The following is a 26893-nucleotide window of genomic DNA, read 5'->3' as shown; positions in this document are numbered from 1 at the left end:
AAGTTACTGATAAGTAAACTAAATCAAAACTATATATGCACTTGAAAGTTAAAGGTAAAACTTCTAGATATGGAATCCTATGTTTTATATACATTTTGTTTTTGTACATGAAATGTACCGAAAAAAATACAGAAACTTTTCTATCAAATAATTTACCGTTAGTTGAAATTTGAAACACGTCGATTATGCAGCAATATAAACCACGAAATGAATCTAATTTACTTTAATATAGCAATATTAACCCTGTAGAAAAACAAATTAACACACAAAGTTACAAATCAAATTGAAATTATTTCTAACATGCGCACATACCTTTTTATGATATTAAAAAAATACTATACAACTCTTTCTTCATCTAGTCTTACCAATCCAATCATCTCTTATACTCTTCGAAACAATTGTAATGCTAGTTTCACTTCTTGACATTACTCACAGTTTGCCTTGAATCATGCCTGATAGGCTTCTATCTTTCCTACGCTTTAAAAGAAGAAACAAATTAAAGAAAAACATAATTAAATATAACAAAAGTAAATAACATAGAACAATAAGAGTAAAAACAACACAAATAAATCCCGTTTATATATTGCAACTTCATTCGTCAAATTCGCCGCTCTTTCACGTGCCCCCCCTTTCAGTAAAGTTTTGACCCACATTTATACACACAACAAGTAATTACGATAAACTGAAAATTAAAGATTATAATTTAACATAATAAACATGTAACTCTCAACTCCTTGCATCCATAACACGGCAACAAATTGTGGCACTCGCGTGCCACTAGCAAGACAGAAACAATTAAATACATGGTGAAGCTAGTTTTATCCTGGTGAATCTAAATTTATCCTGGTCACGGCACCAAATTGTGACGGTCAAGAATGACGCTCCCTATAATATACTACACTCAAACCCTCCTATCCCATATATCTAAGGCAACCCTCAAAGAAAACCTACTTTACCTAAGAATATAATTTGTCTCTATCTTGCATTTAAAACTTTTGGCCATAAAAGTGATGTGATCGTCTAGGAAATGGTAGGACCTCGTAGCTGTACGTAATAACCCCTGGTTCTTTTACAAAGAGAAGAGTTACAAACCTGTAAACTAACCTAGCTAAATGAAAAGGACAATAATAAAATGATATTAACCCATAGAAATCAAACAGTAGTATAATAAGGGAGGTTACTAATAAAAGTAGGTAAATGAGAAATACATTGTACTAAACAACATATTTTAATAAAGGTAAGATAACAAACACAATGATAATTTATTTTAGAATTAAAGTATTGTAATACTGCTTTCAATTGATAATGACGTTTCTGGATACTAGTGAGTAGCAATGAGAAGTTCTGCCTCGCTGAAGTCCTCACAGTCCATCTATATTCAGTGGAGTGAATAGTAGAATATATAAATAAATAAAAATATTGTTTTGGTAAAAATCCCCTACTCCTATTGGACTCCGGATAACATTGAGGAGCATTTTTCCTGGGATAAGCCCTTTAAGTCACTTCTTAAGGGAAACTTAATATTTATAACCTAACAACATCTGAATGCTATTCTAGATGCCACCTCAATGCTTGATGGGGTTTGGAGTCATCCTAAACCAATCCCTGTGGGAGATCCCGTCGATTGGGCTTCCTTCCCCTACCTCCCTATTCCTAGGAGTTTAAGACTCAGCGAAAGGCTAGATACGTTTCACAAACCCTAAGTGGTATCTGAGGAAAAGAAACGTCAAGTATTCCATCAGCCACTCTACCTACTTCTTTTCACACTAAGCTAAGAATACTGAATCCCTAAACCCATCCCAAAATCTGTAAGCTATAATTAATGGCAGGTCCATAGATAATTTAACCTTTAAATATAATATAATAAATGTGATAGGCCTTGGCCTAATTTATAATCATGACCTTAGTCAGGAATACAATTCATTAGGTTCAAGTTGCGTGAATCGACTGCGTTCCAAGTATACAGTACGACTCCTAACTTTACGTTGCGATCAGTTAGTGCAAAATTAACCATAAAAATGTTCACCTGAACAATTTGTCAATAACCAATAAATATATAGTATAGATCGTATCTACTTCATGCCATCAATAGGAATCAAATACTTCAAAATGTTAATAATTCTTTAGGAATGTCGATAATAATATTTCTTTTCATGTAAATACATTCAATAGGTAGTATATCAATCTCTATTAAATCGAGAACAGATAAATAATATAAGTTGTAATTATTTCCACCTTTGAGCCATAATTACCAATATCGCACTACTAATTCAATAAAATCATTATAACTTCATAAAAATAATGGCTTGTAAACATATCCTCCCCCACATTAAGTATTTCTTTTTCTTCCACCAAAACATCAATTTTCAATATAATTAGGTTCAGTAAGTATCAAACTAATTTAGTTCAACATCTATTCATAATATGTAGGTAGGTACTTGCGTCGCATTGCGGCATGAAACATGAACGTTCCCTTTTTCTATGTAGGGATCTTTATACTTCATTTACTCTCACATCGTAATCTTCATATAAAAATATATCACTGATAGGTATTTTAACAAGTAAACACTATTCTCATAAATACGCAAGCGTTGGTACAGAATACCATCCCTTTCAATAAAGATCGAACCAATTTATTTCCATTACTAAATTACGGTAAAACTCGATGGCACGACACATTCACTAAAGATCCTTCCAAATTACTTTCTGTTATTGAAATACACTAGGAAAATATCGTGTTTGTACTTTATAATTAATAAAACTCTGACGCACGTATTATTTGATAAATAAAGCTAAATAAAATATCTATCGCCACGTACACACTCGCGCGATCATCTCACAATGCCGCCATCTTGTCTCCTTGCCACGAACGGAAGCGCGCGCGGATTTGTTAGTGAGAAATCTTCGTAAATTAAAACAAACTATAGCGACACTGACTTCAGAGAACATTAAAGGTAGGTATTATGTTTTTACTGTGTTATTGTGTTTTAAGCGGTAAACTAGGATTATTATTTGTTAGTTATCCACGCGTACGTAATTCGAACAACTAGCTAACACAAAATCGGCACTGAGAAAAAGCTTCAAGTAATTACGCACTCAAATGATAAAGGCACTGTACTTAGCTTGGGTTTAGATGTCCTAGATCTTCTATTATCTGACGCTGCCTATTTCAAACTCCTTTTTATAACTTCTTCTAGTAAATCACTCCGTCCACAGACAAACTTCGAACGTACTCTTACGAAAGTCAGACAACGAATGCCCCGAGGCCCCCGCGCTACTGCTTTTTGTCAACCTATGTGGCTCGCGCCTGCGCAGAACAAACTCACGCCGCGTTCCTCATTGCTACAAACCGACTAGCAAACTATGGTGCAACTTTTGTATAAAAATATGTTGACTTCTATTGATTTTTAACTATCTCTTGATTATATTATATTTTGTTCTAAGTATTTTTCCTTTATCGTCATGTATGTCTATAGATATCAATAATATTCCCCACGGTTGTTAGCTTTTAGGGCTGTCGTAATTTACTCACCCTAATTTAGTGAAAGTACTTTAACTCCCTATCGCGCTTTTATTTCCTTATATGGCCATGCGTCCTGCGCTCGCACTTTTATTACCTTATATGGCCACAAATCATGCTCTAAGCTTCCTGGCTTATGATTGGTCTGCGGTTAATATGGTGCAATTTGACTGCGCGACCGAGCATCGACATGTTTTGTGTTATTTAATTTCAAAATAGTATTAATTTGATGATTTGATGAATAGTAAGTGTTCCTGTAATAAATCAATATATCATGAACTCCTGCAATGCATAATTCATTATATAGATAAAACCATATTAATATTATATGTATATAGATTTGTACGGAACGGTAATACCGTACCGTCACAAGTGGCGTAGCTATAGTCAGAAAAGATGCAATTATTATTTCACCATCCTCATGTCGGTGTGCCGCAACATTGTAAATAAAAAATATAGCAATTATACTGCAAAACGTAATTCAAGACCAAAAAAAGCATCGAGCGGATTGTAGGTCTATTCTGAAAAAAAGCAAGACAATGTTGCCACTGCAATAATTTGTTTGTAAAATAGTAATTTTGATAAATAATCACGATAAGATAATTTATTCATTAGTAATTTTACTCCTACTATTTAAAAAAGTACTTTTACAGTACATATGGTCCTATTTTCTCGCACTAGTGCGTAAAATGCACTTTTCGTGCGATGTCAAAAGTTTAAAGGGCCATATGTACTGTAAAACGTTGTACGATACACGTGCAAATAGGTAATTCGCAACTCGTGTCGATTTAAAACACTCCCTTCGGTCGTGTTTTAATTTATCGCCACTCGTTTCGAATTTCCTCTTTTCCGCACTTGTATCGTAAATAACTCTATTATTTACTTATTTGTACATAAATCCAAGACGCGCTATAAAAAAAGTGGCCACATGTCTTACTTTTTTGGACTTGAATTACGTTTGCAGTTTAACTATAGATGGTCAAGCAAATCTTGTCAGTAGAAAAAGGCGCAAAATTCAAATTTTCTATGGGACGATATCCTTTCGCGCCTACATTTTTCAAATTTGCCGCCTTTTTCTACTGACAAGATCTGCTTGACGCAGTATATTTAACTTGTTTTACTTTGCTTTTGTTTTATTTTAGTTTTAAGTTTTTATGTTTAGTTTGATATGGGTTTACTATTATTTACTGTACAGTCAAGGAATTTAAATTCCGACCCATTTCGTATACTTTGTCACAGTGACAATCAATATGAAAGCCGCTAGAGACCTCATACGGTTGTCACTGTGACAAAGTACGAAATGGGTCGGAATTTAAATTCCTTGACTGTACGTGATGCCTGAAAATATATTTTTTTCTAGTCGATGTCAAAGACCTGCGCCAGCGCCTAGGCCAAATAAACGCCATCTTGTCACTGGAAACCTGCGTTCAGATCGAAGAGATACGAGAGGGCGACACTAGCAAACATGAGGATTATCTGGTGTTGGACAACAGTCCAGACTTCGTCACGGGCCGGGTTGGCGGGAGGCAGGTGAGTGCGGATGAACCGATTTTGATAAAATACAATACAATACTCTTTATTGCACACCTCATGTAGTTTACAATAAATGTACAGTAACATAAACAATGACAATAAAGGTAACAGCGGGCGGTCTTATCGCTTAAAAGAATATACGGTAGGTGGCGCAAAGAAAAAAATTAATATGAAGAGTCGAATTATCGAATCGAAAATATATTTAAAAAAACCGGACAAGTGCGAGTCGGACTCGCCCACCGAGGGTTCCGTCATTTTTAGTATTTGTTGTTATAGCGGCAACAGAAATACATCATCTGTGAAAATTTCAACTGTCTAGCTATCACGGTGACGGACAGGCGGACGGACGGACGGACAGTGGTGTTTTAGTAATAGGGGTCCCGTTATATGTTACTCAATAAAACCTCAAAATGGAATGTGGTTAATCCACATTACAAAAAATTGGACGAAGGGTCTCAGGGGGTTAGGTTGTGATTTATTTTAGGGCCACGTTTTTATAACTACATCAAATTTTCTACCTTCACACAAACAGAATAAAGTTGATATTTAAACACGCAAGCAGTACAGTATTCTATTACATGCAACAATATATTAAGTAGTAGATTGTATTGCCTAACTCTACCACGCGCGCCAAATCGAAATCATACGCTTGATACGCTCTAGTTCATCACAAACATCTTTACAAGCCAATGTTCCAAAAATATATTTACACGACCTTACTGACTGTACGGTCGCCACCAGATATATCGGAGCGTCCGAGGTGCTCACAAATATCTGAACATGAGGGTCTATATAGTGTATGTTTGGGTATTTAAATAAAAGTAAGCAAAATCTACCCTCAAATGGCTTCTTAATCCCTCGTATGCGGCCTGTCCAATATAATCATTAAAAACCGGGCAAGTGCGAGTCGGACTCGCGCACGAAGGGTTCCGTACCATAATAAAAAAAAACAAAAAAAAAAACGGTCACCCATCCAAGTACTGACCACTCCCGACGTTGCTTAACTTTGGTCAAAAATCACGTTTGTTGTATGGGAGCCCCATTTAAATCTTTATTTTATTCTGTTTTTAGTATTTGTTGTTATATATAGCGGCAACAGAAATACATCATCTGTGAAAATTTCAACTGTCTAGCTATCACGGTTCGTGAGATACAGCCTGGTGACAGACGGACGGACGGACGGACGGACAGCGAAGCCTTAGTAATAGGGTCCCGTTTTACCCTTTGGGTACGGAACCCTAAAAAGTGACCTTGACATTTAAAACAATAGATTTAAATTCACACGCACGGGTCCGTGTCTAAGCATACAAGAGATTAAACCAGTTGAGGGTAGATGAAAACGTTATATGATCAAATAATGTAGGTTAAAGGCAGGTCGTTCAGTGACTGATCCAGGCGGTTTTGTATTCGGCCGGTTAACCAATTTATGTTATAACGACCCGAAAATTTACAAATTGTTTACTTTTATTTTAATACCTAAAGATACAGAACTATAGCTAAGATAGGTATGCCAATTGATAGTGCCGTAGCGAACGAAAATTTTTCACATATGATGTATACCGCTATGATGTTTGCCGCTATAACAACAAATACTTACTGAAAACAGAATGTACCTAATAAATAAAGATGGTCAAGCAAATCTTCTCAGTAGAAAGGCGCGAAACTCAATATTTTCTATGATACGATATCCCTTCGCGCCTACAATTTTCATATTTGCCGCCTTTTTCTACTGACAAGATCTGCTTAACCAACTTTATTTAGGTTGGGTTCCCATACAACATTAACGTGATTTTTTTGTCGTTTTTTGCGTAATGGTACGGAACCCTTCGTGCGCGAGTCCGTCTCGCACGTGGTCGGTTTTTCTCTAAGAACACTACCTTTTCGTCACACTAGTTTGCTCGTTTTATTACACACACTCGATGCGGACCGTAAATCCTAACTTTCGACCTATAATGTCTGTAATGTATTTTTACAAATTAAAATATTCCATTCAAACGTATCCCATCCCATTTCTCGTAAACACTACAAATTTCTAGTAAGTTCCTTTTCATTTAAATTAAACAAAATGAAACCGTAAATTCCTCGCAATAAGATCGTTACAGAACGTATTCCAGATAAGGATGTTTTGCACAAAGTTGGCCTTGAACGCGTCCATTCGATTAGTGCGAGCGAGATAGCAAGCAAACAAATGAACTCGATCGTTACGAGTGTGAGCAGGACAAGAGATACACGTGGTTTTTGACGGGATGAATGAACTGGGTGGCCAGTATATAAAATTAATCTTGAATTCTGTAATTTTATTATAGTTCGTTTCTTTTAGCATTAAAAATAAGGTAAACACTCTTGATGGGTCTTTTAATTGAATAACACATTTTAGAAATAAGTTAAGGCAAATATGTAACAATAATGACCCTAATACGATCATTTATATTCTTCTGCTTTCGTAAGTAATAGTTAAAAAGCGTTTTTCAATTAAAAGACATGTCAAGATCGCTTACCTTCTTTCAAGTTCTTTCTAATGCTAAAAAAACGAACTATAGTGTGTTTATCAAAAAATGTTTAATAAAATAAATTACGAATAGCTTAATAAATATATTTGTTAAGCTTAATAAATATATTTAATAAATGTATTTATGGTAATTATAATTATAAATAACTATTTGGGTGATATTAAAAATGGAAACTGGGTGCTGAAATTTTAGTTTAGTATTTACATTAATGTTTATTTTTAATCTTTCAAATTAAAAATTTATTATTTTTTGGAAGATAGTGTTTTCTAGAAATCAGTATAACGAAGCACAGACAATAAATGCCTATACTAGGTCAATCTAGGTTTATTTAATTACTATTATTGAAAAATCAAGCAATAACTAAAATATACAGAGGTTACTTAAGTTGAGGTTCCCTAAATTAATACACTTTGCAACAAATATACTTTATTTACATAAAATCCGTAAAGTAACAACTTATCATGTAATTTTTATTGTTACGTGGCTCACTTATTTAATTAATTAATCATTATTTACAATACCATGTTCAAAATTAATACGTTCATTCAATTCTAAATAAAACACAATTTTGGTAAATCTTGTTTCATTGATCTGGTAACCCAACACTAGAAGTTTCTACCCCGTCTGCTCTCTGATTGGCCGGAACATTCTAGAAAGCGTAAATTCTCGATACCCATTGGCCGAGGGTATATATACAAGGACCGCGCGCCGCCGGCTCTCAGTTTAAATTTCGAAGGACGTTTGGATACTTTGTGTAATGAAATCCGTTGAAACTTTTTCGCGGTTTTTTTAAGTTCGCGTATTAAATATGGTGGCTATAGGTATCGATTTGGGTACGACGTATTCTTGTGTAGCGATATGGAGAGAAGGTTTAGTGGAAGTGATAGCGAACGACCAAGGGAACAGGACAACGCCTTCTTACGTGTCTTTTACGAAGAACCAGCGCCTCATAGGAGAAGCAGCGAAGAACCAAGCACCTTTTAACCACTGGAACACGGTTTTCGGCACGAAACGCCTCATCGGACGTCGCTACGATGACATTGGCGTACAAATGGATTTACACAACTGGCCATACGTAGTTTTAAATAGCAATGGTAAGCCAAAGATCCTAGTAGAGTATAAAGGTCAGAAAAAACAGTTTGCGCCGGAGGAAATAAGTAGTATGATAATTTGCAGGATGAAGGAGTTTGCCGAGGCGTATTTGGGAGAGAAAATTAAGGATGCCGTTGTGACTGTTCCTGCTTATTTCAACGACGCTCAGCGACAAGCGACCAGGGCTGCAGGAGTCATAGCAGGCCTTAATGTACTGAAAATAATAAACGAGCCTACAGCAGCAGCGTTAGCATATGGATTAGACCAGAACTTAAAGGAAGCAACGAATGTACTCATCTACGATCTAGGAGGCGGAACGTTGGACGTATCAGTTTTGAGCATAAACGAAAAATCTATATACAAAGTTAAAGCGACCGTCGGAAATACACGATTAGGTGGAGAGGATTTTGACAACAGATTAGTATCTTATTTTGCAGAGGATTTTCGTAAAAGATACCACACGGATATAGTAGCTAAAGCTAAAACTATGAGGAGATTGAAAACGGCAGCTGAACGTGCGAAAAGGGCTTTGACTTCGGCTTCGGAGGCCTACGTGGAGATAGAGTGTCTGTGCAACGATATTGACTATCAGGGAAAAATAACCAGAAATCAGTTTGAAGAATTATGCTCAGATTTGTTCAGAGATACGCTCAAACCAGTACAGAAAGCTCTAGATAACGCTAAGGTTAACAAACACGATATAGAACATGTTATTCTCGTCGGAGGAAGTACTAGGATACCAAAGCTAAGGAGTATGTTGATTGAATTCTTCGATGGAAAGGCATTGACGTCATCTGTCAATCCTGACGAAGCTATAGCTTGCGGTGCAGCTATACAGGCCGCTATCCTCAGTGGAAACGAGCATGAAAGGTTACAGGATCTACTTCTAGTTGACGTAGTGCCATTAACATTAGGAGTGGAAGCGGCTAGAGGCATGATGTTCCGAGTTATAGATAGGAATACTCCAATACCTTGCAGAGTTACCAAAGAACTAACCACATTGGAAGACTATCAGACATCTATGACTATAGAAATATTTGAAGGAGAAAGAACGCAAACCAAAGATAACAATCTATTGGGTTCTTTTGATCTTAATGGGATACCTCCCGCCCCGCGAGGCGTAGCTAAGATAGATGTAACTTTCGACATAGATTTTAATGGAGTTCTCAGTGTATCTGCTCAAGATCGAAGCACGGGCAACGTGGAAAGTTTAATCATAAAAAATAACGATAGACTGAAGCAGCAGGAAATCGAGAAGATGGTGGTAGATGCTGAGATATTCAAAGAAGATGATAAAGAGGATCGCAAGAGAATAGAAGCCAGAAATCAATTAGAAAGTTATATTTATAGCGTCAAATAATCCGTAATCGATAAAATTGGAAATTTGACACCTGTAGAAGCGACAACGATGGTGACAGAATGCCAAGAAGCATTGACGTGGTTGGAAGGCAACATGGACTGTCTGCGAGAGGAGTTTGAGAGGAAGATATCAGAGCTGTTGAAGAGATGGTCAGGGATTATGAAGAAGATTTATGGACAGAGATGGAGAGGTTCCAAGAGGCAGAGAACGGACTCTGGTGCGTCGGATGGAGTTCCACCAGCTACTATTGAAGAGATATTTGATCTAAATCTGTAGTAGAATCTTACTTTTTCTTTTAAGTAAGATTGCAAATATATTTAGTATGATACGTGCTCAAACGTTATAAATACGAGATCTCAACTGTAGCACATTTTTATGTAGAATTAGAGGCTTACAAGACTCAAGTAGAAATTTGGGGTAGTGATTAGTGCATATACAAGTAGATTGATATTCAATCTACTGAAGATTTCTATTGCCAAAGTATCTATGAATTTAGAAAATGTAGTTTAGTTCTAAAAATAACTACCATTTAGTAGCAAAAAATCATGAAATGTGAAATATGAAGATGGGATAAAAAACGAGAGTTGGGTGCCAAGTTTTTTACTCTGTATGTTTAGTGCTTGTTTTGTTACTGAAATTAGTTTTATGTGTTTGTGATTTTATCTGCAAGACTTGGCTGTGAGTGAAATGTGATATGAATAGTTAGGATTGTTGTCATAAACACAAATTAAAGCAAATAGTATAAATACTATTAGAAGTATTAGAACAAATTAAATTATATTCAGAAAATGTTAAATATTTTCTTAGTATACATATGACATTTATTTCAGTTTATAATAGTAATATAAATATTAGAAAAACAAACCTTCTCAAATAAATTGTATAAATAGAAGTAGCAAGAGAGGATATAAATAATAATAAAAAAATATAATGAATTAATGATATTGTAATGATACTGTTACTATTATTACAATAAAATATTTCGTTCTGCTGGTTGTTTTATTTAATATCCCCCCTCTTCGTTTACCTCTTCCTGCAGTCTTTTGGAATACAGAAACAGTTATTTATGCAAAAAAAGAGAGTTAAAATTTACAGTTAGTTGGACGCAAGTGCTGATTTTGAGTTTTTTTTACAGGCGGTTTTCCTCACATTATAAAAAAACCGGCCAAGTGTGAGTCTGACTTGCGCACGAAGGGTTCCGTACCATTACGCAAAAAACGGCAAAAAAATCACGTTTGTTGTATGTGGGAGCCCCACTTAAATATTTTTTATATGTCGTTTTTTGTATTAGTATATTAGTTTTTAGTATTATACTGCAAAACGTAATTCAAGACCAAAAAAAGTAAGACAATGTTGCCACTGCAATAATTCGTTTGCAAAATCGTAAATTCGTTTTGATAATTGATCACGCTAAGATAATATTCATTACTTTCATTAGTAATTTTACTCCTACAATTTAAAAAAAAGTACTTTTATTTACATAAATACAAGGCGCGCTAGTAATAAAGTGGCAACATTTCTTACTTTTTTTGGTCTTGAATTACGTTTTGCAGTTTAGTTGTTAACTATTAGCTAATAGTAGCTATCACGGTTCATGAGGTACAGCCTGGTGACAGACAGACGGACGGACACAGAAGGACAGCGGAGTCTTAGTAATAGGGTCCCTTTTTTACCCTTTGGGTTGTGGTGTGTGTGCAACGCCACACTCACACTGTCTTAGCGCATAGCCTTATATATATAATTATACAGTCAGCACAGCAGCAGAAGTTGATAAGCGGGCGGGGTGTTCAAAATGATCTTGACGCGACTTTATTGTTAAGAGAATAAGACCGTGTCAAGGTAATTTTGAACACCTCGCCCGCTTAGTCACTTCTGCTTATGACTGTATAAGGACTGTTCATTTTATTAAGCGGACACACAAAAAAGTATAAATTACATTTTTCTAATTCTGGAATCGCTTTATTTAGATAAATATAATAAAAACGGAAACCAACGCAAAACATTTTAATGTAAATATAGTATAATATAATAACATCGGTAAGATTTTCGTACTTTTACACGGTTGCGCCGTTCAAGTGCCTGCACATCAGTTTTTGACACTTTTTGACAAGTTGTAAACAACATTCGTTTGAATTCTTTCAATGTTTTAGCTTCTCATCTACCCTTTTTTAAGCGCATCTTCACATTGGTCTAGTGCCACTCGATGGAGTGGAGTTCCGGGCAATTAGATGAGTTGACTTGTTTTTGAACGAAATCAATGTTTTTCAAATTCAGTAGCTTCACTTTCTGACCAGCATAGTGGGCACTTGCCAAATCAGGCCGAAATGAAGAGGTGACATTATGCGTCTGATAGACGGAAAGTACTCGTTATTAGATGCATTATTTTCTGTAAATGTCGCAACCAAAGTTCATGTCGTAAAATAGAACAAACTTTTTAAGGCCACAGGAACCAATTGCCTGCCAGACAAGGACTTTCTTCATGAATTGGTCAATTTTGATGTTACTCTCCTCGTCGAATATATGATCTTCTACAACGGCATGGTAGCATCAGGGCCATTGGTAACGTACTACAGCAACATTTTACGCATTTTCCGTTGTCCATTAAAATGCTACGAAATTTATCTTAATGTAAAATGTAGTACAGTTTGACGCTTCTTTTTTTCGATTGCTTTCGCTGCTCTGTAATTCTTTTGTCCATTTTTTTCTTTTTATGGGTCCATTTATTGTACATACTTCTTATATTTTAATCTGTGCCTACTCTAACGCCTGCTGTCTTAGGAATTTCGCGAACCGATAAGTAATTTATTGATTTTAACAGCCGCATGACAATACTTTTGTTTCTGGATTGGCCGGGCCGCTTCTGTGCCGGGATTTTGTAAAATCTTCAAGCATATGATGCTCTCCAAATGTTTTAATTATTTTATTCACGTTTAACTTGGAAAATATGTACATATTTACGATTTTTCGCAGTGAATACTAGCCTGTGCATCCTTATTGCAGAACTAACTTGCTATGTTCCAAATTTGTTCGGTCCTTCGGGAAAAATATTTGACTATTATGGGAACAAATATGTAGCAATTGATAAATAAGGGATTGTTGATTATATTGTTATGAGCTTTACGTCAATTGATTTTAAATTCGCCGATTAAAAGAGGTGTAAGAGTGTCCGCTTAGTAAACTGAACAGTCCTTAGGTACAATAAGTGCTATGTTATATTATCCAGAGTAAAGCCTTACTTATAACCTATCGGTTGTATCATTAACGTCCAACCTCACATGGCGATCCTGCCAGGATCTCACAGGGTACGGAAGCTGTAATTTTAGTAGTAGTAGTAAAATTATTGTAAAAAAAACATAAAACATGAAAGAACGGTATACACATCATTAAAAGGCGGACTTATCCCTTTCAGGGATCTCTTCCAGTTATTAACCCTTGAGCATTTGAATTTTTTCAGATATTCGGCACCCCCGAGCTGCTAGCCGGGGGGCAGCACCGCCAGCACACTGCCATGATGGTGATGGCGATGCTCGGCTTCTACTTCGAGCTGTCGCGCCACGACCGCGACCAGTACGTCAAGGTCCACCAGCGCCATATTAGAGCCGGTTAGTTAGCAACTGCAATGTTCTGCCGCCAGAGTGCAGCACTGGCTAAGCTATACTCTGTATCTTTAAGGGGTATCCAGACGGGACTGATGAAACCAGTCGATTTGTTCAGGAAAATAATTGGTCAATCTCATCTAGTGTCCACACGTACACAAATTAAATTACCAATTTGCATTCTACTATGAAAATTGGCATTCATAATAATATTATCCAGTATGAATGTTGCCAGATAAACTGCACCACTTCGAGAAAATAGGCGCGGATGCGACGCTGCCGCTGCCCTATGACTACGAAAGCGCCACACACCCGCCGTGGATGTACTGGAGGAAGCTCGGCAAGAAGGGGATCTCTACCGTCGCTACTTATAAAGATAAGGTAGTTAAAATAATGATATATACACGATGTTTGGTACATCGTTTGCCAAATTAAAACGGCAGATAGGTTGAGTCATTTGCTATCTTCTCAGGCCTAGAAATTTTTAATATGGTGCAAAAAAAAATTTTCACTTCTATCACAGTTTTACGTAAATTTTTACTTGCGTAGTAGTAAAAAAAACATGGTAAATTTTGTTTTTCTAGGCATGAGAAGATAGCAAATGACTCAAGCTATCTGCCGTTTTAATTTGGCAAACGATGTACCAAACACCCTGTATATAAGTCAAATTGTATATAACCGAAATGATAGCTAATTTGCACCTGAAATCACATGTTCACATGCCATTTAAAGTAAAAACGTCCACCTAGCCCAGTCAGTAGGTACTTAGTGACCTGGTGACCCTGCCTACGAAACAGGAGGTCCCGGGTTCGAATCCTGGTATGGGATTTATATTTGTGTGTTCATCAAAAATTGTTCCTGAATTATGGATGTTTTCTATGTATTTTATACACCGTGTTTTTATTGAATTCCGTTAACTTCGGGGTTGTTTTTTTGCTTTAAAAAAAAAAAAAAAAAAAAAAAAAAAAAAAAAAAAAAAAAAAAAAAAAAAAAAAAAAAAAAAAAAAAAAAAAAAAAAAAAAAAAAAAAAAAAAAACATTCTTACACAGATTGACTAAGTCCCACAGTAAGCTCAAGAAGGCTTGTGTTGTGGGTACTCAGACAACGATATATATAATACACAAATACTTAAATACATAGAAAACACCCATGACTCAGAAACAAATATCTGTATCATCATACAAATAAATGCCCTTACTGGGATTCGAACCCAGGACCATCGGCTTCGCAGGCAGGGTCACTACCCACTAGGCCAGACCGGTCGTCAAAAATAATAAATAATTTTAAAAATTAAGTAAATGTAGCATATAGCGTTGTTGTAACACGGGCATTACATTTAACTCAACCAAACAATTGAAATCTGTGACATATCAATGTCATTTCGAACATCGATCGACCGAGATTGTACTTACCCAGCAAACATTTTTGGTCAATATTCCGAAAAAGGCACCTATTTTAGGTCGCACAATTTAGGGGACCATACCCAAGTAGCACAGATTAGCTGTATAGCAGCCGCATAATGAAGTACGAATACGCTTGAAGCTGTAATAAAAAAGCTGCATAAGAGCTGTATAAGCCTCTTTTCAGCTTTTATAACTCTTAAATGGGCACAAATTATGCAGCCTTAAGTTCACATAGCTGTTTAAGAGCATTGTAGCAGCAATTTAATGGAATTATAAGGGGTAACAGGAGTTATAAGAGGTGTATATTGACTGGGTAAGAGATCACCAGTTACCCTTTATTCAGTTAATATGTCACATGTGCGCCCTAATACCGGGAAAGATTGACGTTGGGCTGAATAAAAGATAATTATTAACATACTTTTACACCTCTGCCTTAAAAAACATATTTATATTGAAGCAAAAACCTTTAGCGCAACAACACCATAAGTCATTTTGTTAAAGTGTTTAGTTAAATGTTAGTACATGATCTTTTATATATTAATGTGAGAAAGATGTTTGGGAATGCAAGTTTATTGACATTATATATATACATTATCTAAGAAAATTTCAATGCGCCACGAGAATAATCAGGATTTATTTAAATTAATGATATAAATAAGCTATTGTGTAAAAACTACTTTAGTGGTTTGGACGGAATTATGAGATAAAAAGTTAATAATACGTTATAGGAAGTGCTAAACTAGTGATTTAGGTTAAGAACTCATGCACAAAACGTTATTGTTGCCCTTAAAAGTTGGAAAAGTAATTTAAATTTTGTAGGTTATATACAATAAAATGGCGGTCAATGTTAAAAAGCAACGTGAACCGTTAAAATTCTAATATGCAGCATACGACTGTTATATATCTGATTAAGATACTTAAGTGAACCACTATAAAGTCCAAGTCGTTCTTTCGATACACTAGTGAACCTCTAAACAGTTATAAGGCATCTTGTGAACGTTTAAATAGCCGCTATACACACAGTCTCAATGGTAGTATAATAGGCTGCTTAGCGGTAAACATGTTCAGCGCTAAGCCGTATTATGCGCCACATGTGTTCGATTATACGTCTATTGGTTTCATAACAGTTCACTCGTTCTCCCTTATAATAAGTCAGCAAAATAAAAGCTGCTTTAGCGGTAAACATCTTCAGTGATAAGCAGTATTATGCGCCACATGTGTTTCATTTATAGGTCTATTGGCTTCATATTAGTTCACTCGTGCTCCCTTAAAAGTCAGCGTAATAAAAGCTGCTTAGCGGTAAACATGTTCAGCGATAAGCTGTATTATGCGCCACGTATGTTCCATTATACGTCTATTGGCTTCATAATAGTTCATTCGTGCTTCCTTAAAAAGTCAGCGTAATAAAAGCTGCTTAGCGGTAAACACGTTCAGCGATAAGCTGTATTATGCGCCACAGGTGTTCCATTATGCGTCTATTGGCTTCATATTAGTTCACTCGTGGTCCCTTAAAAGTCAGCGTAATAAAAGCTGCTTAGCGGTAAACATGTTAAGCGAAAAGCTGTATAATGTGCCACATGTTTTCCATTATACATCTATTAGCTTCATAATAGTTCACTTGTGCTCCCTTAATAAGTCAACGTAATAAAAGTCCACAATTACCTCCTTATACAGCACATGGCGTAATTTTATCCACTAAACAGACCTTATAACGGTTAAAGCATTTGATAACCCTTAAAGCTGTATAGGTTCGTAGCAAATATACCTTTATATCACTCTTTGCGTATTAATGGTAGTTTTCAGAGCCGTAATGCAGCTTTTAATCAGCCCTAAGCTATATAAATATCACTGAAATCTATTATACAGCTGTAGGACCACGAGTGTGCTGTTATAAGTGTCTTAATACGCACAGAGCGTTAGATAGAACTAAAAGTGAGTAGTTATAGAGCTATCTGTGCTACTTGGGTAATGAGGCACGTCGAATCGACGTCGTGGGCACGTCGAGTCGACATAAATGGGGAAAAAACGCACGTGCCGGCGACGTATTTATTGACGGTAAATTAGTAATTACAACCATTAGGTCAACACTAGGTCATGTTTCCGACGTGGATTCTACGTCGCCACGACGTGACGCGTAGTTGAAATGTACTAATTTGGTAATCTTTACCACCTTTAGACGTGATGGTGACATATTTTTATCCATATAATTACTCTGCGAGGCACTATTAGATGAGACGCGATGAAGAGAAAGAGACACAAACATTACGCTTATATATATTCTCTTCACTCAGAAACAAAATGTCTAACAAGAAAACAACTCAAAGTTGTGCAATTATAATGGCGGCCACTAAGTCATGTAAAATAATTTAGGCCGATTACGCAGATGCAGAACGGTGAAATCTAGTGCGCAGAAAATTTTTTCGTGCAGTACGTTAGGTTTACATACAAAACTATCGATGGGCTTTTGAAATATTAAAGATTTCAACATTTTCTAAAATCAAAATGCATATATTTGCTTGTAATTGAGTGTTGTAATTGAATATTTGTGTGTGTGAGTGTATTGACTCGATCAAAAATATTGTTTTATTTTGAATATTAGCACAATGAAGTACCGTGTGATGGCACCATTCAAGATATAAAACAACTTAAATTATGCAATTTATATTTAGCATCTCGTTATAATGAAAGAAAATGGCGGCACAACCTTATGGTATTGATAGTAATTTACAAGTGTTTTAACTATATGGTCGCAATTTGTGGTCTATTTTAAGTAACATTTACCTAAAATTAGTAGCTAAATCGACACAAAATCGACGACCTAAAGGTCTCCGTATAAGAAATAATTACGTCGCAAATACACTTAAAATGTCTTATTAGTACATTTGACCTATTGGTCAAACTTTGAAGTTAATTTACCTAATATTTTGACTTATTTTCAACCATTAAGTCCCTGACTTCATGGTACCCGTATAAGAAATAATTACGTCGCATATACACCTAAAATGCCTTATTAGTACATTTGACCTACTGATCAGGGTTCGAAGTTAATTTTACCTAATATTTCGACCGATTTTCAACCAATAAGTCCCTGACTTTATGGTCTCCGTATAAGAAATAATTACGTCGCATATACACCTAAAATGCCTTATTAGTACATATGGCCTATTGGTCAGGGTTCGAAGTTAATTTAACCTAATAATTCGACTTATTTTCAACCATTAAGTCCGTGACTTTATAGTCCCCGTATAAGAAATAATTACGTCGCAAATACACCTAAAATGCCTTATTAGTAGATTTGACCTATTGGTCAGGGTTCAAGGTTAATTTTACCTGATATTTCACCTTATTTTCGACTCATAAGTCCCTGACTTCATGGTGTATTTATGAAGTGAAATTTACGTTTTATTGTCCCTATATTTTGACTTGAAAGTAAAAGTGTACAATACGTAAAATTATTGGTGACTTAGGACGTAATTTTTACTTAAATTGGTAAAATCTTCTTCGAGCCTAGGATTCTTAGGAAAAAATACTTAAAATTTTTGCTGGGTAAGTTTAGTAGCAAATATATGAACTCATTCTAAACACTAATCAATATGTAAACCGGCCTTAAGGCAAGTGTACACGCTTGTAGAGGCCTTATAGGAAAAAAAAAATTATTGATTATCTCCGAAATGGAGTTAATTAAAATATCGCTGTCTTTGAGAAAGTTACTTGATGTAAGTTCAGGAATGCACCCTTGAAATTAACGGAAATCAAAAAAAACACGGTGTATACATATTGAGCTTACTGTAGCACTAGGTCGATCTGTGTAAAATTGTCCTATAATATTTATTTATTAGTTCCAAAGTTTGTAGAAGCCTTATTTATGTTTAATGTAGATAGATCTATCCTATCCTCAATCTATCGGTGATGCAGATCGACCCCACTTGCATCATCCCACTAACCCGGAGTTATGCGGGTAAATCGTTAACTAAGTGTCAAATTGTACTGGTAACCATGGTAACTCCAAGTTTAACTGGTTAACTCCGGGTTAGTGGAATGATGCAAGTGGGCCTTAAGCTTTACGATATTCTAGTGCTTTTTGAATTACAGCGCTGGCAACTCCAATTTTTCTTTTTCATAGACATTCAAACTTTTTTTTTCAGGACCCAGACGGCAGCATCATGAGGTCATTGGGCCAACATAAAAACCTGTTATCGGAGTCGGATATCATTAAAATAAACAGTGTGTATGGAGCTAAATGTATGGTTGTAGACCCAAATGTTAATGAGCCTAAGAGCGATTGGGACGAGGAATAGGGGACTAAGTAACACAACTTACTGCAAAATAATTATGGAAAAGTCAACTAAATACTTTTTAGGCGATGTATTGAAAAAATAGGTTCTTTAAAGGGAGTCTTTTGTTAATTGTAACTGAAGATAATAAACAACATTAATAAAATTGTTTAATTTTATTTTATTTGATTGCCTATCGATATAATTACTTATGTACAGTCAGCAGCAGAAGAAGGGGTCATTCAAAATAAAATTATGTTCAGAAACGATGATGATATTATTAGGTACCTAAACTAGGTTTAACTATAACTTTAAAATGAATTAAGTTAAACAAAATCAGAGCATGTGCAGATAATTTTGAAAACTCCGTCCGCGAACATTGGAGTCAAAGAAATTGCAGACGAATAAAATCATTACAACTTTTTTAGATCTCTATGAATATAGATTTTAACTTTGTGGGGCTTAGATGCGAACCGCAGACGCAGCTCTAAGTGTCTGATCTGCTGCAAACATATTCAATATTTTTCATTAGACATCGAAATTTCGTTATCTACCTCTTTATCACTCTTGCATAATGCATATGTATATTCCAACGACAGAGATGCAGATAAAGAAATATCTATTTCCGCGGCAGACCCTTTGTTTGCTTCTCTATTTCGCTTGCATGAGCGATAGAGAGACAAAGAGATACCTATACCTAAAAAAATTACACGTAAAAACATATTTAGGTACCTACCTTAATAACAAAACTTCGTCTAGAATTATATCAAATATATTGAAATAGTCTCTCACGTTTCTGAAGTCGAAATTTGCACATGTTTCGCTCCACAACGACTTACACTGAAGCGGACGTTGGCTGACATTTTAATATATTTAATGTACCATGATCTTAAGCGGTATCCAGGCGGGACTGATCAAATCGGTCGATATGATCGGAAATGAATTTGGCGTCAATCTCCAATTTTAGATTTATGGTGATATTAGAGCCCTCATTGAATAAATACTGGTGAAAATACTGGGCGTGACAAATTGGTATTCTTGCGTCCGCACCTCATTTTATGGGTAATACCGGTCATTATTGGCGAGCCTAATCGGCGTTTGCGTCCGCACTTGATCCGCACGTCCTGATTCGATCGGGCAATTTAATCAGATTGGCGAAAAAATTACTAGTCTGGATACGCCTTTCAGAGGACGTTAACTGACGTTTATATATTTAAATTATTTAAGGTAGGTACCATGATCTTAAGGTTGATTAGACTTTTCCGCCACTGGTTCTATAGTTTCTAACGGCCGAGTCTCAGGTGTGTCTGAAGCTTGCGACGGCGGTGCATCAGGATCGTCATCCTTAGTCAGGCTCATGTCGCTCTTGGTGATGATATCGAAGACTGAGAGATTATCGGCAAACGTACGACGGCGGAACACGCACTTGTCGCATATTATTATAACACTGACCGCTGTAAAAAGCAAATAAGATTTGGCAAAAATTTCATTTTCGGTACAAGCTTTCATCGGTGACTGTACTTTTCTTTTCACAGGCAACTATACTCATCGAGACAATGGGGTTGGCAACTGTCAAAAGTTTGCATAGATGGCGCCATCATAGCTTCCCGCTTTTTCTATGAGATTTGGCTTAAAGGGCTGGCATCCAGGGTATTAAAAAAACAAAAATTTGACATAATTCTAGGGATTAACGGGGCAAGCTATGATGGCGCCATCTGCTAAAAACTTCCACCGGCCAATCCTATTCTAAAAATTTTAGGTTTCGTTGTTTTATCACAGAGTTCCTATGGCTACCTTCTGTTTCCATCATCAGATCAGCTCGATAGCACCATAATATTGCATTGTCATTCGACTTACTTATATAGGTATATGCAAATTTTCAGCTTCATTGGAAGTCGGGAAGTGGGTCAAATTTAATAACGTGCAATATTTGACCCGTACAAATACTAAAAAAACATGTAACAAATGTAGTACCTATAACTACCTACCGTCAGGTGGGGAACTGGGGACTAACAGCAGTTTATACAAAGGAAATATTCCCCAATTATATGAATGTGATTGACAACTGTGTATAAAAATACTAACTGGGATGTTCCATATAATTTGGCACCATCATTGTTTCGATTTTGTGCTCCTCTTTCCAATGAAAGAACATTTTCTTGATTATAGCTGACACCAAAGCTATTAAAAATATGCTCACTCCAAAAAGAATGGTGTAAAGTGCCATTTAAAATGTGTTTATGGGGTAATAAGGCAATTAAATACATAATTATAAGTTAAAAATTCCTGCTACAAATTAGCATGGCAGATGTAAATAATTCAAAAATAGTTTGATTGAATTTGACGTGTTGTCAATATTTTCTGGCTAGCTATACATGTAAAAAGGTTAAATACATTAAAGATAAGAAATAATATTTTGCGTGATAAATTAGCGTTCTAATTTAATTATTTTGGCAGTACGATGAAGATATGTCCACGGAAGAAAGAATGAGCGCGCCACGCTATTAAATGTAGTATAGATAGTCTATCGTGGTTACTTAATAAAACACCTTTTACCATGGCTGTTTCGTTTGCTTCCAATGTCTGAGTCTAGTGCATGAAATAAAAAAAAAACTTCTGGCGCGAAGCGAAGCGTGTTGAACTTTGAACTTTATTGAAGTTTTTATCTGACGCGGCAATAATGGGATTATTTATTATTTAATCAAATTCCTAATTACTTTACCGATATTAGCATTATGTTTTTGATTTATAACTATAACAACAAAACAGTGACGTGGACAACAAACTAAACATGGATTTTGATAAATATGGTAAGTTTTTCTTTTATTTTCAAAGTGGAATAGTAGTTTCAAATTTAGGCAAATTTATAAACGTGTATAATTATGATTTTTAGTGCACCATATTTCACAAAAATATCGCCTCGCCGTCGCTATTTCGGTGATAAAAACCAAACCGGCGAATTTATCAAACGAAGAGTATTTAATACAACTTCAAAACAAAATACGGGATATGGAAACTGACCCAAACGAAACAGTGTGTAGCGAAGATTTCAATTTTGATGACGATGATATTTGGAACGAAAAACAACATGACACACAAATGCATTGCACTGAAATTTATATTGCAAATGAAAATCGGGTAGACTGTTCAGTAGTAGGAAATGATAGCCAGGGTAGTCAAACGATTCTAAATGATTCTGTTTTCAACAATGATTGCTATCCGCAAAGAGATAATTCTTTAGGAGATACGATAAGGTTGCTGAAAGAAGTGTCTACAGTTCAGGCACAGGTATGTTACCTAATTATTTTATTTCTGTGGGTAGAAAAATATTAATGTTATTATTCTACTTACTTACTCAGTTCTTAACTTGTTTCTACTGATGTCTAGGTCAGGAAATGAATGCTCAAAAAACGTTCTAGAGGGAAATGCTAGGAACACAATTTTTGACTCCGTAACTTTGTTTGGACTAGTTAGGAGGTGAACATATCAAAAGTCCCCGGCTGTAGCCCCGCTGCTGGGGAGTAGAGGGGGGTAAGAAGGTCGAATTTTTCGGTTTTTCATTGATATCTTGGAAACTTTGCGTCTTAGCGACATGACTACTAAGACAAACCGAAAGCTGATAAAATTAGTTACAAGTTTTATCCAGTCAAGTTTTTCGATATCATGAATAGTTTTTGAGATACCCGCTCTTGAAAGTTTATTTAGGGATTTTAATTTTATCTTGATATCTACGTCAGTGAAGCTGTTAGGCCATGTTTGGTATCATTTTCGTATAAATCGGGGGTGCTGAATTCATTTATGGTATCACATTGACACTTACTTACTTACTGCCGTGGCGCAGCGACCCGAGGTGGATCTTGGCCTCTGACACTAAGGAACGCCATGCTTCTCTGTCTAGCGCCGTTTCTGTCCAATCGACGGCACCGAGCTCGTTCAGATCTTTCACGACCTCATCGCACCAGCGATACCTAGGACGCCCAACCGGCTGCTGGTGGCTGAACGGAGGATCTACCGGAAGATACTGGGACCCACTCGCGGAGAAGATGGCTCGTGGAGGATACGCAGGAACCAGGAAATCGAAGATCTAGTGGCCGAGCCCAATATAGTAGGAGAAACGAAAGCCTCAAGACTCCGATGGCTCGGGCACGTGGTCCGTATGGGTGAAGATCGAGCGGTTTGGAGAGCGTACTCGGGCCGTCCGGATCACATTGACACTATTCCGAAGTAAAACCAAAATTTAAAAAAATATTTTTTTTTAAATCCCTCTTCACGCTTAAACTGCTGAACCAATTTCATTGAAATTTGGTATAGAAATAGTTTCAGTCTCGACACAGAACATAGGATAGTTTTAATAACCAAAAGCATCTTTTGAGGGTGTGAAAAGTGGGGTGGAAGTTTGTATGGGGAGTCAATAACCGCTGAACCGGTTTAGATGAAATTTACCACGGAATACATCTGTGATTTAGATGAAAGTGATACCAAACATGACTTCAAACCTTACCTTGAGCAGTATTAACCTCAGGAATTCAGTTTCGTCGACGAAGTTGAATTCCCCCCATACTCCATTTCACAACTTTAAAGGATGATTATTGAGATAAAAAGTATCTTATGTCCTGTCTTGGGACTCGAAATATCTGTATACCAAATTTCAATTAAATCGGTTGAGCGGTTTAAGCGTGAAGAGGAATTAAAAAAAAAGGTATTTGTTTAAAGTTTATATGTTTTTTCTTAGGAATGGTGTCAATGTGATACCAAAACTGAATTCAGCACCCCCAATTTATACGCAGCAGTCTAGCAGCGTCACTAATGTAGATATCAAGATAAAATTGAAAGCCCTAAATAAACTTTCAAGAGCGGATATCTCAAAAACTATTCAAGATATCGAATAACTTGACTGAATATAATTTTTAAGAAAAAAAAACCGACTTCTATGGGGCCCGGTGAAAAATTATGGTAGATGGTGCACTATGTAGAAAAGGAGGTAAAACCAGTACTTTCTAGTAGCATTTCGTTTCCGTAAGGGTCGTAGTTCTAGCCTAACCTAACCCACTTCTCTGATTGCAGTTCGGTTCTGTGAGGATCGTAGTTCGAACCTAATCAAACCCACTTTTCTAGTAGCATTTCGTTTCTGTAAAGCCCGCAGTGCTAACCAAACCTAACCCACTTTTGTTTGGTCTGTGAGGATCGCAGTTCAAACCTAACCTAATAGCTCAATAGTGGGACCGGATTTTTGCACGAAAAGTTTTGATAATTCTAAAGTTGAAAAAGTGATACTTATCTGATATAGGACATATTTTTAAGCATATATGCTATATATGATGAAAAGTTAGAACGAGCGTTAGATATAAATTAGGTATTTATATATTTTTAGTAATGATTTTTTAATATTGATATAAAGTGCAATGTTTAAGTTCCATTGTTTATAATATGTATGACGCTTTATAATGTAAAATTATTAGAAATTTTTTTAACGTGCTTCTTTGTCAAACTACAATTAGCTTATTATTTTGTCGATATTGAATTAAAGTTTAATAAATCCACAACAACATATCTAAATTTATAAGTTAATAGGCAAGCTAAAAAGCTAGAAGAATAAGATATATGCTTTAGAATTAATATGCGTTTTTTGTCCTATAAGACCTAATATTGAATTAGAGTCTGTAAAAATAAGTCTATTACTATAAAATAATATATGCAGCGTATATATGGAAAGTAAGAAATTTCTGTGTGTAGCTTGCATTGTAATAGTAAAATCTAGTTAAAAAGGCGCGAAATTCATAGATACGCCGCGCTGGTCCGTCCGTCACCGGCGCGGCGCTCGAGAGCCTATCATAGCCTACCTATACCTCGCCCCTCGCCCCACCTCCCGCTCAGTAACACTGTCTGTCTTTTCTTATCATTCATTTGTTTGTTTACCGTGCACATATATAAATTATATGCGGACATTACGTGAAATTAAAATATCTTATTAAGTAAAAATACCTACAGCTGGTCAATCGGATCTTGTCAGTAGAAAGAGGCGGCAAATTTAAAAATGTAGGCGCGAAGGGATATCGTTCCATAGAAAATTTGAATTTCGCGCCTTTTTTTAGTGACAAGATTTGCTTGACCAGCTATATTTCATTATCTTGACTAATATTGTAATAAAAATGTACAAGATATTCACAACTATTTTTTACTATAAAATAAAATAAAATAAAATAAAATAATCTTTATTGCAACTTTGAGTTGTTACATAACATTGGTTCCTGGCTCTCAAAGTAGGTTTCCCTGTGTCTCAAGAGCCAGTTCCTTCCCAATTACAAGCGTAGGTAATGTTACAATGTTAGACATTTTATATGACATATTAACAATATTAAAATTAATTTTAAAGAAAGATGAAACTGTGATGTGTGTGTACGCGCGCGTGTGTGAGTATTCTGTGTCTGATTTTTAGAATATGTGTGTGTTTCTGTGTGTTTACGTGCGTGTGTGTCTGGTTATTTTAGAATGTATGTACTAGAACACGCATCGTAATAGCTCTTCTGCTTCAGTATAACTTAATGATTTTAACCAAATCTTAATTTTGTTTTTTAATTGAAAATTACTAATGTTGTTTATATTAAGGGTTTTGTGTGCTTTGTTATATAAGTATGGTGCCAAAAATGAAAAATGCCTTTTAGACCATGCACTATTACAGCGAGGTACGGGGTAGTGAGCTATGCGTTTGTTGCCAAATGTGATTGTAGGGGCTATTAGTCTGTGGTATCTGCATAATGTTTGATAAATGATAAAACTATACATAGTTTGTCAAAGGACTGTCTCATTTCAAACATAGACAGGGAGAATCATCATACTATCTTTGACTTACACTAGTACTAGCACCCAAAAGAAAAGGATGAATATAGTTTTTTGTTTTTATTTACTGACAAATTGGTTTGACCAACTATACCTATTTCTGGTTCCTATTGTCATGTCCTGTCCTATTCAACGTCAATATCATAATATGTATATTATAAACCAACTGCTCAATATTACACGGTATACATCCTGAATATACAATAAGGTAAGTGGCCTCACTTACCTTATTATATATTCCGTGTGGGCCGTATATGCCTATACGGCCCACACGGAATACGTATGCCTCACCTTAAATTAAAATGGTTTTTTTTTAATAAACAGGACATGAAGTATGAAAAACTCACTCAAATAGGTTTCTCATTTATTTAAGTTTCTTCATTATACCAAAATAGTTATAAAAATATTACGATACTCTTGGAAAATATACCTTTTATAAAAGTCCTATTATGGGCCTTATTGAACACTACCAGAGTATTACTTAATCCCGCAAAAAATAATCATTTTGACAGTAGGTAATAACAGATTTTATTGTTTTTAACTTAAGAGTTATACATATACAAATAACAATATTTGATACTTCATAACAGGAGGATTTATTTATAATAAGTGAAAATAATTATTTTGGGTCTTAATAACTAAAGATATAAAAATTGTCTATTTTACGCGAAAATAGTAGGTAACTAAACATAAATCTTTATTAGTTACAGTAGTCTCATCCTTTAACATCTGGGGGCACGGCAGTGCCCCCGCCAAGACGAGAAAAGC

At 35.7% G+C, this 26893-nt stretch overlaps 2 protein-coding genes and 1 pseudogene across 2 annotated transcripts in view; 2 read left to right on the top strand and 1 right to left on the bottom strand.

Annotated features, from left to right (window-relative positions):
- Positions 1-19314, top strand: part of LOC134677479 (uncharacterized) — a 48923-nt gene extending 29609 nt beyond the window's left edge. The window contains exons 12-15 of the mRNA XM_063535961.1: positions 4881-5050; positions 13470-13617; positions 13847-13992; positions 19160-19314. Of these exons, the coding sequence (XP_063392031.1) occupies positions 4881-5050; positions 13470-13617; positions 13847-13992; positions 19160-19312 (617 nt within the window). The 3' untranslated portion in view covers positions 19313-19314. The remainder of the gene's footprint in view (positions 1-4880; positions 5051-13469; positions 13618-13846; positions 13993-19159) is intronic.
- The window catches only part of LOC134677383 (uncharacterized), an 82078-nt gene extending 60475 nt beyond the window's left edge, over positions 1-21603 (bottom strand). The window contains exons 1-2 of the mRNA XM_063535825.1: positions 21374-21603; positions 20524-20742 (exon numbers count right to left, since the gene is read on the bottom strand). Coding sequence (XP_063391895.1) covers positions 20524-20526 — 3 coding nt within the window. The 5' untranslated portion in view covers positions 20527-20742; positions 21374-21603. The remainder of the gene's footprint in view (positions 1-20523; positions 20743-21373) is intronic.
- Positions 8125-10301, top strand: LOC134677696 (heat shock protein 70 B2-like; annotated as a pseudogene).
- Positions 21604-26893: the final 5290 nt, after the last annotated feature.

The sequence above is a fragment of the Cydia fagiglandana genome, chromosome 26, assembly GCF_963556715.1.
Source record: "Cydia fagiglandana chromosome 26, ilCydFagi1.1, whole genome shotgun sequence".
NCBI classification, from domain to species: domain Eukaryota; kingdom Metazoa; phylum Arthropoda; class Insecta; order Lepidoptera; family Tortricidae; genus Cydia; species Cydia fagiglandana.
Note: the sequence above shows the minus strand (reverse complement) of the source record. Positions and strands in the feature narration are given on the sequence as shown.